Source organism: Nycticebus coucang, chromosome 1 (genome assembly GCF_027406575.1).
Source record: "Nycticebus coucang isolate mNycCou1 chromosome 1, mNycCou1.pri, whole genome shotgun sequence".
Taxonomy (NCBI): domain Eukaryota; kingdom Metazoa; phylum Chordata; class Mammalia; order Primates; family Lorisidae; genus Nycticebus; species Nycticebus coucang.
Window position 1 is genome coordinate 147,142,849 of NC_069780.1, and position 15,028 is coordinate 147,157,876.

The 15,028-nt window shown below is 38.6% G+C and overlaps 1 protein-coding gene across 4 annotated transcripts in view; it reads left to right on the forward strand.

Annotated features, from left to right (window-relative positions):
• ELOVL7 (ELOVL fatty acid elongase 7) overlaps positions 1-15,028 on the forward strand; it is a 106,310-nt gene that overhangs the window by 79,043 nt on the left and 12,239 nt on the right. For 3 of the 4 annotated variants that reach the window (XM_053590198.1, XM_053590208.1, XM_053590216.1), the window contains 4 exons: positions 7,285-7,475; positions 9,508-9,588; positions 11,431-11,487; positions 13,545-13,650. In XM_053590198.1, the coding sequence (XP_053446173.1) occupies positions 7,285-7,475; positions 9,508-9,588; positions 11,431-11,487; positions 13,545-13,650 (435 nt within the window). The remainder of the gene's footprint in view (positions 1-7,284; positions 7,476-9,507; positions 9,589-11,430; positions 11,488-13,544; positions 13,651-15,028) is intronic. The other variant, XM_053590227.1, reaches the window with a different exon arrangement.

Here is a 15,028-nt window from a genome sequence, read left to right on the forward strand (position 1 = left end):
GTCATGGTCTAGCAGGTTAAAATGTTTTATGTTGAGAGTTACAGCTTTATGAAAACCCTGTTATAACAGGGGAGTTTTTTCCTTCTATTTAGCATAGTATGTATTTATCTCTGAGAACCACTAGGAACCACTTACAGCCATCTTAGTCCAGTTTTTTTATACTTTGCTTGCCCTGGGAAGGTCTGAACCCTTGATCAGGGGCCAAGAATTTCAGTTGTGTTCTTGGCTTTGGCCTTAATCCTGAGTGGCCTTGGGGAAACCTACTGATATTCACTAGTTTTCTGATTGTTAGAGAAGTAGTGGCCATGTGGTTACTTCACGTGGAAAATTCCACAGCTACAGAATTTAAAAGTGGTTTAATTAATATTTAAGCTATAAGAGGATTTATTATGATTCTTAGGTGTGAAGTGTCAGATTTTGAAATAATGCTATAGCAGCATTTTGAACTATGGAAAAATGAAAGAGCGTTTAGTGTTTAGAACACAGCTTTCCTTGTATTTAGATAATGATGACTTTTCAGATTTAGTCGTGATCTTTTTTTGCAAGTAGATGGAGTAAGACTGCTGCCGTTCTGAACGTTTAGTAGTTCAAAAAGTACTTAAGGTACATGCTTGCTTTTCCTTCCAGCTCCTTCATTTTATTGGTGCTTGGAATTTTAGAGGGTGTACTCTTTGAGCTAGTACATGCTACTTAAGAAAAGAACTCTCTCTTACAAATAGTTGATGGAAAATCTCATTAATATTCTATGTATGTGGCACTTTACTTTCCCTGTACTCTCTCTGTGGTATACTCTTAGAAAAGAATTATAAAGCTAGTGATAAGTCAGAACTTTGGTAATCACTAGGTATAGACTCTCAGAGAGCCTGCTTTCCCATCCTCAGCGTCCATCTTGGCTCTACTCATGACACTTAAACCACCTTCCATGCCAGACTCCCTCTCTCATTAGCCTTTCATTTCTGGGGAAAACAGAGAGCACCTCCGCCCTGAACCTGATGCATTTGTGGAGAGAGCCTGAGTCAGCATTAACTAGAGATGCCATCAGTCAGTCCCTTCTGCAACGCCCAGATCAAGGCATCGTCCACACCTGACTTGCAGGCTTCTGAGGCCCACTTCCTCACATGGACGTGGATTCCCTGATCAGAAAAGTGTAGCTGTTGGGCGGCACCTGTGGCTCAAGGAGTATGGCGCCGGTCCCATATGCCGGAGGTGGCGGGTTCAAACCCAGCCCCGGCCCAAAACCACAAAAAAAAAAAAAGAAAGTATAGCTGTTGTTCAGAGAGAAGGCCAAAAGGTGAACAATAGCCAGAGTCATGAATGTCATTATTAAAGGCTTTGGATTTTATTTGCTCAGTACAGGAGAACTAATTTAAGCATAGGAAAAATTTAAGAGCTTTGCTTTTAAAAAGCAACTTTGACAATTCTATGAAGACAAGGTAACAGATTGGATGAGGTGGCAGGAAAACCACATGAAAGACGATTGCAGCTGACCGAGGCAGAGTGCTTCAGCCCCAGCAAAGCAGAAGGAACCACCCCAGGAACCCCTGGTTGCTAGCTAGGGCAGTTCCTTGTGGTCACCTGGGCAGCTTTTAAAAACTATTTTAAATTGCATACGAACTTTATGGCCAGCCTATATAATAACAAATTACAATTGTATATATTTATAGGGTACAAAGTGATACTGCATTGTATGTGTACAATGTAAAATGATTACATGAAGCTTATTAACATATCCAACATTTCAAATACTTATTTTTGTAGTGAAAACATTTGATATTTACTCATAGCAATTTGGAAATATTTAATACAGTTATTAACTATACTCAACCATGCTGTGGAATAAATCTTAAAACCTTTTCCTCCTGTTTAATGGAAACTTTGTATGCTTTGACTAACATCTCCCTATAACTCTCGGCCCCTAGTCCCTGGTAACCACCATCCTATTCTGCTTCTATGAATTTGGTTATTTTAGACTCCACGTATAAATGAGGACATGTCTTGTTTCACCTAGCAAAATATCTTCTGGTCCATGCATGTTATCACAAATGACAGGCTTTCCTTATGTCTTCAGAGTCAGTAGTATTCCATCATGTAGGTGTACCACATGTTCTCGATTCATCCGTCAGAGGACATGTAGGTGGATTCCAGATCTTGGCTATTGTGAATAATACTACAAAGAAGATGGGAGTGCAGATATGTCTTCAACATACTGATTTTATTTCCTTTGGATATATATCCAGAAATGGGATTGTTGGATCATATAGTAATTCTATTTTTTGTCTTTTGTGAACTCTCCATATGGTTTTCCATAATGGCTACACTAATTTATGTTCCCACCAGCAGTGTACAGTGGTTCTCTTTGTTCCAGATGTTTTTGTTTTTGATAATAGCCATTCTCACAGGTGTGAGATCATATCTCATTGCAGTTTTAATTTGCATTTCTCTGATGATGAGGGATGTTGAACATTTTTTCATTTATCTGTTGGTCATTTCTAAGTCTTCTTTTGAGGTCTATTCAGGTCCTCTGCCCAATTAAAAAAAAAAATGTGGATGCCTGGGGCCCATACCTTTAGATTCTGATTTAATTGGACCAGGGTCATGTATGCCAATTAACTTTTAAATACTCCAGAAGTGATTCTGCTATGCTGATAGAATTGAGATCTGCTATAATAACAGTAATAAGTTTATTGAGCACTTTGTTCTTTACATGTAATAACTCGTTCAGTCCTCTGTGAAATACATGCTGTTTTACACCCAGTTTACAGATGAAGAAACTAAGCACATGGAAGTTAAGTCAATTGCCCAAGCTTACACAGTATGCCACTGGGAGAACCAGGATCACAACACAGACTATCTGACTTCAGAGTTTTGCTGAATTAGGATTTAAAAAGCTTAGTATTTTTTCTTAAATTATTTGCTTTGAAAATAACATTCATGGAATTAACCAGTTTTCCCATAATTATTTTTTGTCTATAGAGCTTGAAATTCCATATAGGACTTTAAGAAAATGTGTGTGCTGAAAATATTAAATTATAGAGAAAAATTATTTATCTTAAATTTATTTTCTTCTGCTTCCTGAGTCAGCCCAGCACGCTTTTCTGGCTTATTTTCTTCCTACTGCACCAAAGAAAGAACAGAGAGATGACATCATTTGATTTTTTTTCCTCCTGCTGAGTCAATAAAAGAATAAAATATATCTCTAATTTAGGAATTCTTTTATTGAAACTTAACCTAGTTTTTAACCATAGATGTGATGGCTGTTAATAGCAGAATCATTTGAAATAGCTTATAAAGAAAACAACTAGAATAATCTGTACTCTCAACACACAAAGTTGGTGATGCTAACATCCTTTCAGAGGTCTTCTTTGATAGTCTTCTAGACATAGTAATATGGGTTATAATATTCATGTATTTAGAGTTTGTATTATCCGCTTGTACAAGAAATCCACCCAAGTTTGATCAATTCTAATTCTATTCTGTGGTTCCCCATTCTGTGACAACCTTTATCTACTGAGATTTGCTTTGTGATATACAGACCTGTAGCCATGTTACTGGTTCGTGTCCATGTTAATTGCGTATGGCAACCAGATATCCTAAAACCATGACAAATCTTAATATGAGAAAGAACTACTAAAATTTTAGAACATCGTGTCTTTAAAAAACTATCTGAAAGGGCCCGGCACGGTGGCTCATGCCTCTAAGCCCAGCACGTGGGAGGCGGAGGCAGGTGGATTGCCTAAGCTCACAACCAGCCTAAGCCAGAGGGAGATCCCATCTCTTAAAACAAAATAGCCGGTCGCCTGTAGTCCCAGCTACTTGGGGGCTGAGGCAAGAGAATTGCTTAAGCCCAAGAGTTTGAGGCTGCTGTGTCAAGGCACTCTACCGAGGGCCACAAAGTGAGACTCTGTCTCAAAAAATAAATAAATTTATAAAATAAAATAAAATAATCTATCTCAAGCCAGACGTGGTGGTGTGGACCTGTAAGCCCAGCTACTCAGGAGCCTAGGTGGGAGGATTGCTTGGGCCAAGGATTTAAGGCTTCAGTAAGCTATGATCATGTCACTACACCTTAGCCTGAGTGGTTAAAGAAGACCCTGTCTCTAAAAAAATAAAATAAAATAAAAAATAAAAGTGTCTCTCAGCAAAAGTTTGTTGAATTTCTGTTTTGTGCGGTGCTTTACTAAAAGTGTTCTTGCTAAGAGCAGTAGTGATTTCCTTTTGTTAAATCTAGGGGCACTTTTCATCTACATTTTATCTTTTCTTTGAAAAATTACTGTTTATCAACAAATTATAATGATATGTATCTGAAAACAGAGTCCCATGAGTAAAAAGTAAAGAAAGTTTTAAAAAACAATTATGTATGTTTATGGGGTACAAAGTGATGCTATGATATGTGTGCATATGTATATACCATGTAAAATGATTAAATGAAGCTGATTAACATATCTGTCATTGTGGTCATTGATACTTGGACTCCTTCCAAAAGTTCCTCTTCCCTTGGTTTCAGGCTGTCTCACTTCTTGGTTTTCGTTGCACCTCTCCAGGCATTCCTTCTGAATCTGAATCGTCTTTAGTTTTCTCATCTCCTGGCCTTCCTGCTGAGTCCTCGGGAGTCTGAGTTGAGCACTTACTCTCCTCACTCTATCTACTTTTCCTAAGAATCTCACTGCTTTTCTTGTTCAGCTTTTATGGGATGATGACTTCCAAACCTCTCCCTCTGGCCAGGTCCATATATGGAGCTGCCTGTGGAAGTCTTGACATGAGTGTTTACATGCACCCCAACTGTGAGATGATCTAAAACAGAAGATGTATCTTCTTGACCAATCTTGCTCCTAATCCTGTGTTCCCAGTCTGAGGGATGATACAGTTATCTAGACAAAAAAAATCTAGGTATTTTCTTTAATTTCTAACTATCTTCTATTCCCTATGTTTAACCAACTACAAAATTTTATATTTTTTCTTACTATATCTCAAAATAATCTGCTCCTATTTTTCTTATCACTAATCTTTAATAGTTCAATTTACAAATGTATTTTCAGCAAATGGCTAGATTTCCCAAACTGTGTTCCACAGAGCATTAGTTGCATATATGTTAAATGGCATTCTACAAAAAAAATCAGTCTTCCATGGCCAACTAAGTGTGGAGAATGCTGCATACCACCATTCCTATCTTGGCAGTTAACAGTGAATAGGAGGCCCTAAGAAATCCTGCAGTGAAGCAGCCTGTTTCACTCAGCTTCTAGTGGCCTTTCCCTACTTTGGGGGGGAAATCTTGAGAAACCTTGCTTCCATTGCATGGTTTGGAACATGCTAGTGTAGGATATAAGGTAAGGAACAAACTCATTTTTCTCCTAAGTAGTATTTTCATATTAACAATTATTGAATAATTTTTCCCTTCCTTGCTTGCATAGGGGGCTTCGTTAATCATATGTTAATTTCCTCAATGTCTAGGGACCCTCTTTCTTTCTCTTTTCTCCTCTTTCCCTTCCCTTCCCTTCCCTTCCCTTCCTCTTGCCTTCCCTTTCCTTTCCTTTCCTCTTCCCCTTCCCTTCTTTTCTGTTCTCCTCTCTGTTCTCCTCTCTCCTCTCCTCTTCTCTTCTCTTCTTTTTTTTTCTTCTTTCTTTGGACAGTGGCATCTGTCATTATTTTTGAGGAAGACCCATTTGAATGCAGAAAAAAATCATCTTTACTAACTAAAGCAGACATATCCAACTTTTCAAATGTAAGCTCTTCACTAAAATTGAGGCCAAGTGAGTTATCGATTGTAGAGTTTTGTTGAAGAAATTTGGGGACTGGAGGAGTCAGACTTGCAGAGATATTCAAAGTTTGTTAGTAAGTGGCCACAGCATTAGCAGTTTTAATGAGTAAGAGCTGCACTTCCCCCCTCCTTTTCAGTTAGTAACAGCAATGATACTCAGGATCCTTAGGTTAGTCAAGGTTCATCTTTGAGTCAGATGCTCTTGGAAACTTACATGTATTTACTTGCGTTCCTAATGCGCTGGCTTCATATGTCTCTTTAGTAAAATTACACCTGAATTACTTGAAATTATTCAAGAATTAATCATATTTCATCTTGAGTTGCAATTTTTAATTGATCCAACTCTGCTCACCTGGAACTGGCAGTAAGCAGGTGAATTTCTGTTTACATGGTTGTGAGGCCAACACATATTTTTTATTTGCTCAAAATATCAAATTGACTGGACCACATTTTGAATACCTAGAACCCACACTTTGAGTACTTAGAAGATGCTAATGTCTCCTTTAATTCTGTGATTCTATGAGATAGTATTTGTAGAAGCGTGCCAGTTTTCTTGGGTTAAGAAGAAAGTTAAGAAAAGCCAGAAACACATATTTTTACAAGTAAAAGAATGTCTGAATGGAAAAACCAAAATGTTAATAGTGTTTATAGATGGGTGGTGGGACCCTCCGTGGTGTCTTCTTCTCCAGATCCACTTTCACCTTGTGCTGGGCCCTGGAGAACAACCAGTAAAGACTATATCCTTGGGATTGCTCCCCTGCCCTCTGGTTTCTGGTTGGGTTCACCCAATCGCCCATGATATTGGAGAAAGGAATGTAGAGCTGGGGTGTCTCTTCCTTTGGCCCCTTACTTGCAGGATTGTCTTGGGCTGGACAAATCCCTCAAGTGATCATCACAGCTTGACTTACTCTTTTGGGCTGCTGTAACAATGTACCACAGACTAGGCAGTTTATAAACTACAGAAATTTATTTCCCACAGCTTTGGAAGCTGGAAGCATGAGATCAGGATGTCACCATCGTCAGGTTCTGGTGAGGGCCCTCTTCTGGGCTGCAGACTCCCATCTTGCTGTGTCTTTGGGGGAAAGAGGGCAGGAGAGCTCCCTGGGATGCCTTTTACACGTGCACTAACACCCTGCATAAGGACTCCACTCTTGTGACTTAATTACCTCACAAAGACTTCCTAATTCTATCACATTCTGCATAAAAAATTTCAAGATGTGAATTTTGAGGCAGACACAATATTTGGTGTGTAACACAGCTCCTCTCCTAGAGGGCCTCTCATGTGACTCTCTCCTTTTGGATTCTGGTAACTACTACCTCCAGCAGCCCTAGGCTTAGGGGTGGTGACAGCCCCACTGTTTCTAGCCACACCATGGGTCACTATTCCTGGTGATTTCTCTTCACCCTTCCTGAAGATCATTGCCCTAATACTCCAGTGTCAATATTGGGATCTAGGTGCTTGGTTAAAGAAATATTGCTGATATCTCCTGGCTAAGTGGGTATGTACTTACATCTTGTTTTTCTCTTAGATCCAAGAGTGGAAGATTGGCTCCTCATGTCCTCACCTCTGCCACAAACCATCATCTTGGGACTCTATGTCTATTTTGTCACTTCTCTGGGACCAAAGCTCATGGAGAATCGAAAACCCTTTGAACTCAAGAAAGCAATGATAACGTACAATTTTTTCATAGTACTTTTTTCTGTGTATATGTGTTATGAGGCAAGTGTCTTCAGTATTCCTAATGGGAAAATTTTGCCACAGTCTTCCTGTTTATGTCATTATGGTTTTGTTATGATTATGAGGGTAACCTTTGAGATTTAATGAATTTTGGAAACTGATCTCACTAGAGCAGGTATTTGCCAAAATATCATTATGCAATAGACCAAATAATAAACTCACTAGAGGATCTCAGTAAAATTTGCTTGTAGGTAATGAGAAAAATTAACATTTACTCCAAGGACTAGCAAATGGTTAGCATTAATAGATGATTGAATGAATCTATCAGTATTAGTTTTGAGGAAGCTCATGCTCAGAGAAATCAAGCAATGTTAAGTGATGTAGCTGGTAGGTGGAGGACTGACATTTGAACCCAGGTCTGTCTGATGTCAGAGTTCATCTGGACTCTGTAATGAGTGTCATCACATGGTAGGACCTTTGGTTTCTGTATGCTCTGATGTGCTATGGGATGGTGGGCTGTTTTGGTTTGGTTTATTGGGCTGCCAGGGGAACAGAAAACATAGATTCATACAAAGCAGTAGGTGAGGGAATTTATGGCTTACATGTTATTGGGGGATCTTCAGGACCCAAAAGCGAATTCATGGACTCTTTCTCTCCCTCTCTGCTATTAGCATGCCTCAGCTGCCTTGTGTATCTTCTTTCCTGGGATTTCTTACTTCTTTTCCAACTCTGGCTTCCTCATCCTCTTTTTTTAACTTCCTTTACAGCACAGCTTGTGCTTAGTCATGACTGGGGCTCGCAGGGGCCCCGCACAGCCCCGCTAACCTCTCTTGACACCACGTGCATCCTTCCAACCTGATTCTTGCTGCATATCCACCTGGTTGGATCACTTTAAATCTACTCTGGTCTTATTTCTCACAGTCCTAAAGTCTGGGCTCACTCTGATGGTTTCCGTTTCTTCTTTATTTTCAAAATTAACTCACAAGCCACTCTTTACTGTCCCTTATAAAGTAATGAGCAACTGGAGGAAAAGAGCAATGGAGATGGGAGCAAAGAAAACACAAGTTCTCAGAGCTGGGATATAGCACGTTAGAATATGGTGTTGGGAGCATACCTGGAAGCCAGAAGACAAAGGGACCACTTAGTTCCAGATCTGCCATTAACTAGCTACCTCATTTTGAGCAAGTTGCTTAACCTCTCTCTGCCTCAGATCCCTCATTTTATAAAGTCAATTGGATTTAGATCGAACCAAAGTGTCTCTCAACTCTCTCCATGCTCTGGTAATCTTAGGTTCTGTGCCTGATTATATCATTAATTGTGACGTCCCCCAATACATGTCTCAGTCTTGAAAAGAATCCACATGATAACCAGTTTCAATTCCTAATTTATCAATTACACTGTAAAAAAAGGTTCAAAATATCTCAAATTCAGAGTTTCTGTCTCCCATTCACCACTAGTAATTGAGATACTTATATGCCACTTTCATCAGAGTTTATCTGCCAAACATGAGTTACTGTTTTTCCTTATTGCTAGCCTGAAATACAGACATTTATATAAAAAGTTCCACTGTTAGAATGTTATTAATAAACAATATCAGAAAAACATTAAGCCCAGTTGCCACAGCCATCCAATGAATACACTGAGGAATTTTGATTTGCTCACTTACTTATTGACTAATTGGAAAGATTGGTAATTTCCAGAAAAGACTGATTCAGAGCCAGGTACTCCCTTTAAGAGTACACAAACACACATCTATAGATATGTTTGTATAAATCACCTACCCATATTTGCTGTTTAAACAAAACAATCCCAGTATTTTATTGTTCACTATATTATCATTCCCCATTTTAGCCAGAACACAGTTTATGGAAATAGTATATGAATTTGTGGATTTGAAAGTTCTTGATAGTAGCAAGCATGTTTTGTAGTTTGTAATCATTCTAGCTCCTTTTTCCTGTGCAGCGACTGCTGATTCAACTGGTAACATCATGAAGCGACGTTATCAAAACCACCTTTTGTTGTGTAGTTGTTGAGCAGATGCTTTCCTTCATTAATATGCGTGTCTCTCTTGCAGTTTGTGATGTCTGGCTGGGGTACAGGTTATTCATTTCGATGTGAAATTGTTGACTATTCACGGTCCCCCACAGCTTTGAGGGTAAGTTACTTTTTGGGAAAATTTGCAACTCAAAATGTTAAAACTTTTTAGACTCTGTTTGCTACCTTGTATGTGAATTTAAAGTGAGCAAATGACTCAATTATCAGATAATATGTATTGGGGAAAATAGAGCTAAATATTACAGAAAATAATCAAAGAAAGTCAGGAGTATAATTTTCTATAAAATGAAAATTGGTGCTTCTCTTTTTGAATTTCTTGGCTTTAAAAATAATATCTAGTTCCTTAAGAAATTAAAAAATAGGGTTACCATTAAGATCCAGCAATTCGGGCGGCGCCTGTGGCTCAAGGAGTAGGGTGCCGGTCCCATATGCCGGAGGTGGCGGGTTCAAACCCAGCCCCGGCCAAAAAAAAATCACACACACACACACACAAAAAAAAAGATCCAGCAATTCTTACGTTTACATGGATGGAGCTGGAAAATATTCTTCTTAGTAAAGTATCTCAGGAATGGGAAAAAAAGTATGTACTCAGTACTACTGTGAAACCAATTTATAATAACTCACAGTTGCATATGAAAAATGAAACACATCTACCGCGGGCCATAAAGTGAAAAATGAAACACATCTACCGCGGGACATAAAGTTTTCTGTCTCTACAAAAAAAAAAAAAAAAAAGAAAAATGAAACACAACTTTAGCCTAGGACGAAGAAGGGAAGGAGAGGGAGAGTGAAAGAGAGAGAGATACTAGAGATAGTAGGGGATACTAGGAGGACCACGGCTATGCAGCACATTGCAAGTATAAATTGGATCTATCATGTATAGAACACAATGTCCTAATGCTATAATTGGGTAAATGAGGTGAAAGCTATGTTGATTAGTATGATGTAAGCACTCCAATTTGTATAAATAATCAATACACTGAACATGGCATAAATGTATTTATGATCTATATACAAAAGACAATAAAAAATAAAATAACCCTGAAATACAAATAAAAAAAAATAATAAAGATCCAGTAATTCTACTTTTGGGTTTATACCTAGACAAAGTAAAAGCAGAGACTTGAAGAGATATTTGTATACTTATGTTCATAGCAGTGTTATTCACAATAGCTGAAAGGTAGAAGCAACTCAGGAGTCCTTGGGTGAAATTGATTTAAAAATGTGATGCATTCAGGGCGGCACCTGTGGCTCAGTGAGTAGGGCGCCGGCCCCATATGCCGAGGGTGGGGGGTTCAAATCCAGCTCCAGCCAAACTGCAACAAAGAAATAGCCGGGCGTTGTGGCGGGCGCCTGTAGTCCCAGCTGCTTCGGAGGCTGAGGCAAGAGAATTGCGTAAGCCCAAGAGTTAGAGGTTGCTGTGAGCCGTGTGACGCCATGGCACTCTACCCGAGAGTGGTACAGCGAGACTGTCTCTACAAAAAAAAAAAAAAAGAAAAATGTGATGCATTCATAGAATGGAATATTGTTAAGCCTTTAAAAGGACAGGAATTATAACTCACGCTACAACATGTATGAACCTTGATAGCAATTTTCTAAATGATATAATCCAACCAGAAAAAGAAAAATACTGCATGATTTTAGTTTATATGAGGTAACTAGAGTAGTCGAACTCATAGAAACACAAAGTACAATGGTTGGGTGGTTGGGAAGGAATGGGGAATTATTGTTTAATGGGCACGGAGTTTCAGTTTGAAGATGAAAAGAGTTCTATGGATGGAGGGTGGTGATGGTTTCGCAACAATGTGAATGTGTTTAACTGTACACTGAAAATGATTCAGATACACATAAATTCCATGATATGTGTATTTTACTAAAATAAAAAAAAACAAACTTTTCTTCCACGTAAAAAATAAAACTATGTCTTGGTGTGTTTCTGCAGATGGCACGGACCTGCTGGCTTTATTACTTCTCAAAATTTATCGAGCTATTAGATACTGTGAGTATGTGGTCACCACATTTGGTAAATGTTTGCTGCATTAATGAAAGCAGTGAACGGCCCAAGTTCAGTTGTCTGATAAATTTGGTTATCTCTCCTCCTCAGGCAGACCTACTGTTATCTTTTTACCTTTTATTATCAGTAATTTAATAGAACAGATGGGATAAGCTTATTTTTCAGTATTTTGTGAACTCTAACGGTTTTTTTTTTTACTTCAGCTACCACTTGATTAAATGTGTCACTATAACGTATATTACAAAACTGTGCATCTTTATGTAGATGGGTGACAGTTGTTTTAAGAATCAAGTTCAGAAAGCAAAGAGCAGCGGACATAAATTACCCCTGGGCTGTCAGGAATTTTGGGAACACCATAGCGACTCTGAACTTGGGTGACCAGGTCCTGGGAGAAGCAAGTGCCATGAATGGGAGTCTGTGATGAGAGGAGAGAGCTGTCAGCTTCTGTTGACAGAGTAGCTTAGGAGGCTTATTATATCTTTGTGAAAAGTGTATCTTAGTTATTCAGAACTAGTGCTGGCTCTGAGACCGACAAGTGTGTTCTCTCTTGGGAATATATACCCCTACATTTCTTACAGGAAATCTCACCATGCTTCACCTTCTAAGTTGACTATTCATGTGTTGCTAGAATTGGAAGTGACTCTAGTAAGCATGGAATCCAGTGGTTCTCAAATTGTAGCATGCATTACAGTCACCTGGAGGGTTTATTAAAACACGGACGCCTACCCCCCCACCCCCACAGTTTCTGATTCAGTAGGTCTCGAGTGGGGCTCTAGAATTTGCATTTGTAACATTTTCTCAGTTGGTGCTGATACTGTTGGTCCAGGGACAACACTTTGAAAACCTGTGTGGTTGTCCGCTCTCATGGTGCAATGAAATCAATTGCTTTAGAAAAAACCAAACCAAACCAAACCTGGGCCTCACCTTCAGAGATCCGGTGCCAATTGATCTGGAGTAGAGACCAGGCATGGCTATTTTAAAAAGCATCTTGGATATTTAGTACACAGCCAGGGTTGAGAATCATTGATCTAGTCCAGAGTCTTCATTTGGAAAAAGAAATTGAAGCAAGAAGTTAAGCCACATACCCAGAGTAACGCTGATACTGTCTGGGACTAGGACCCAGATTGCTAGTTCTTGGCTTTTTCTGTTCCACCATGCTGTCTCCCTGCATGTGGATAAGCAAATGCATTTTGAATCCATTATCTGCTTTGCAGCTTCTCAGTTCCAGCTTCCATGTGGAAACTGCCGCTGCTTTGATGTTCCCTAAAAGGCATTTCTCAAACGGTCCTACTGATCTTTCTTTGCACAATTCTGCTTAGTTCCACACTTAAAAGTCTAACTTAGGACTGGTATTCTGAGCTTTGCTGTAGAATATTTCTTAAACATCACCCCCAAATCAAAAATTCTACTCTTTCGTCTGTAGAGTGTCTACAAACCACAGGGTGTGTTCAGTCTGAACAATGCCTTTGTTCCCCTTCTCATTTTTCCTGCGTAGCGTTGATTTCTTTTCCATCAGATTTCTCAAATTAACTCTTCGAGTTTCTCTCCCTTCATCTTTCTTTAATAATAATGTGCTAACTTTTGATTTGATTCAAGTCTTCCTTCAGTTTGCCCAATCCCTTATCCAGAGTGGTAGGCTCTGTTAGGGAGTAATGTATAATCATTTCAGTCCTAAGAATCAAGACTGTTCTGTTTTCCTATGTATTTCAAAATCTACTGGGATTTTTTTTTTCTACTAAGAGTATTTCTTTCAGTTAATTCTGGCCATATTTTTCACTTTATGTCTTTGATTTTTAAGTTAACATAAAATTTCTTCTCACCCTTTTATTGGTTCCTCCCATGACTAGGCATTCTACCTAAGCTCCTTTGTATTAGTTAATTTGTGAGCTGTCCCTTGGAGAATCAGCTACTCTGCAATCATTCTATGACTTTCAAAGCAAATTATAATATTAAATAGTTTGCACTTTGCTGATATTTTTGTAATACTTTATAAATTATCATATGCTTTTATATGAATTTGATATTCTTCACATTTTTTTCAGGTCTTTTTTGTTCTACGTAAGAAAAATAGCCAAGTGACTTTCCTTCACGTCTTCCATCATACTATCATGCCTTGGACCTGGTGGTTTGGAGTCAAATTTGCTGCAGGTAGCCAAGGGAAAATTGGGATCATGTACTATAAATGATAACATTTGTGTATATTATGAACAAAAATGTCACCCCCGAATGTGAGTTACAAGAAACTTAAAAAATCAAAGAGTCGTTTTTGTTAAACTCTTAACTTTCATTAATTATTACCTGAAACATAAACATACGTTCTTAATTAGATTCTTCCCACTCTTCAGATACACATAACTTTTGGGCACATTTTTCTACACATATTGAGTTATCTTTTAAATGTCTTTAAATAAAGGAATAGATAAGTGGTAAAAGCCTGGTGGCTTTTAGGAATATGTTTAAATATTTATTCCTTATATTGTCCCAGGAAGTTAGAATGTATAGCTCAAAAGTTCTATGTCTTGTTTGTCTTCAAATTTTTAGTAGCTGATGCACACTCTAGCCCCTAGCAACTCTCGCCTGTAGTCCCAGCTGCTCGGGAGGCTGAGGCAAGAGAATCGCGTAAGCCCAAGAGTTAGAGGTTGCTGTGAGCCGTGTGACGCCATGGCACTCTACCCGAGGGCGGTACAGTGAGACTCTGTCTCTACAAAAAAAAAAAAAAAAAAAGATGTGTCAAATTATACTTATCCCAATTTCCCAAAGCATCTTAACTGTACTGAAAGATGCACTGATACTGTTCTTAAGATCAAAAATAGTTTTAAGTTAAAAGCTTGGCCAGCGAGTCCTTTCGTTTGTTTCATTTTGGTTTTATTCTTCTAAACATCTAGAATTGGATAAAATGGTTCTACTTTACAAAATGTAAATAGTAGAAAATAAATTTTTCTTCTGTCTTGTATGTTCTATGACTTGGCATCTCTGTTCAGTCTTAGTGTGCAAGTAATTTTATAACGTTTTTCATAATGTTTTTTTTTTTTTTTTTTTTTGTGGTTTTTGGCTAGGGCTAGGTTTGAACCCACCACCTCTGGCATATGGGACCGGCGCCCTACTCCTTGAGCCCCAGGCGCCACCCCTTTCATAATGTTTTAATTAATGTTATCTCCATGGACATCTTCTTACCTTAGCAAAATTTGGTTGAGGAATTTATTTATGTTAGTTTCCTAAATTTAAGAAGTCTTCAGGTAGGCTGACAGCCCATCTTAGGCAATGCTTTAGCATCTCTATGAGTAGTTTGCCTCTATCAGGCATTCTGACTCTGCTAGACTAAATGAAAAAGGAGAGCACGATTGAGGAACTCTTATTTTAGTTCTAGACCCTGTACTTGTAGGGGGAAGAGGGAGTCAGAGCATGAAGAGACTATGAATAGCCAGTGGCGGGAAGGGGATGCCAGAAGCAGAGGAGCTCCAAGGGCTGTGAACTGTGAGTCAAGGGCTATTCCTACCATAGCTTACAGGCTTTAGATTTTCCAGTT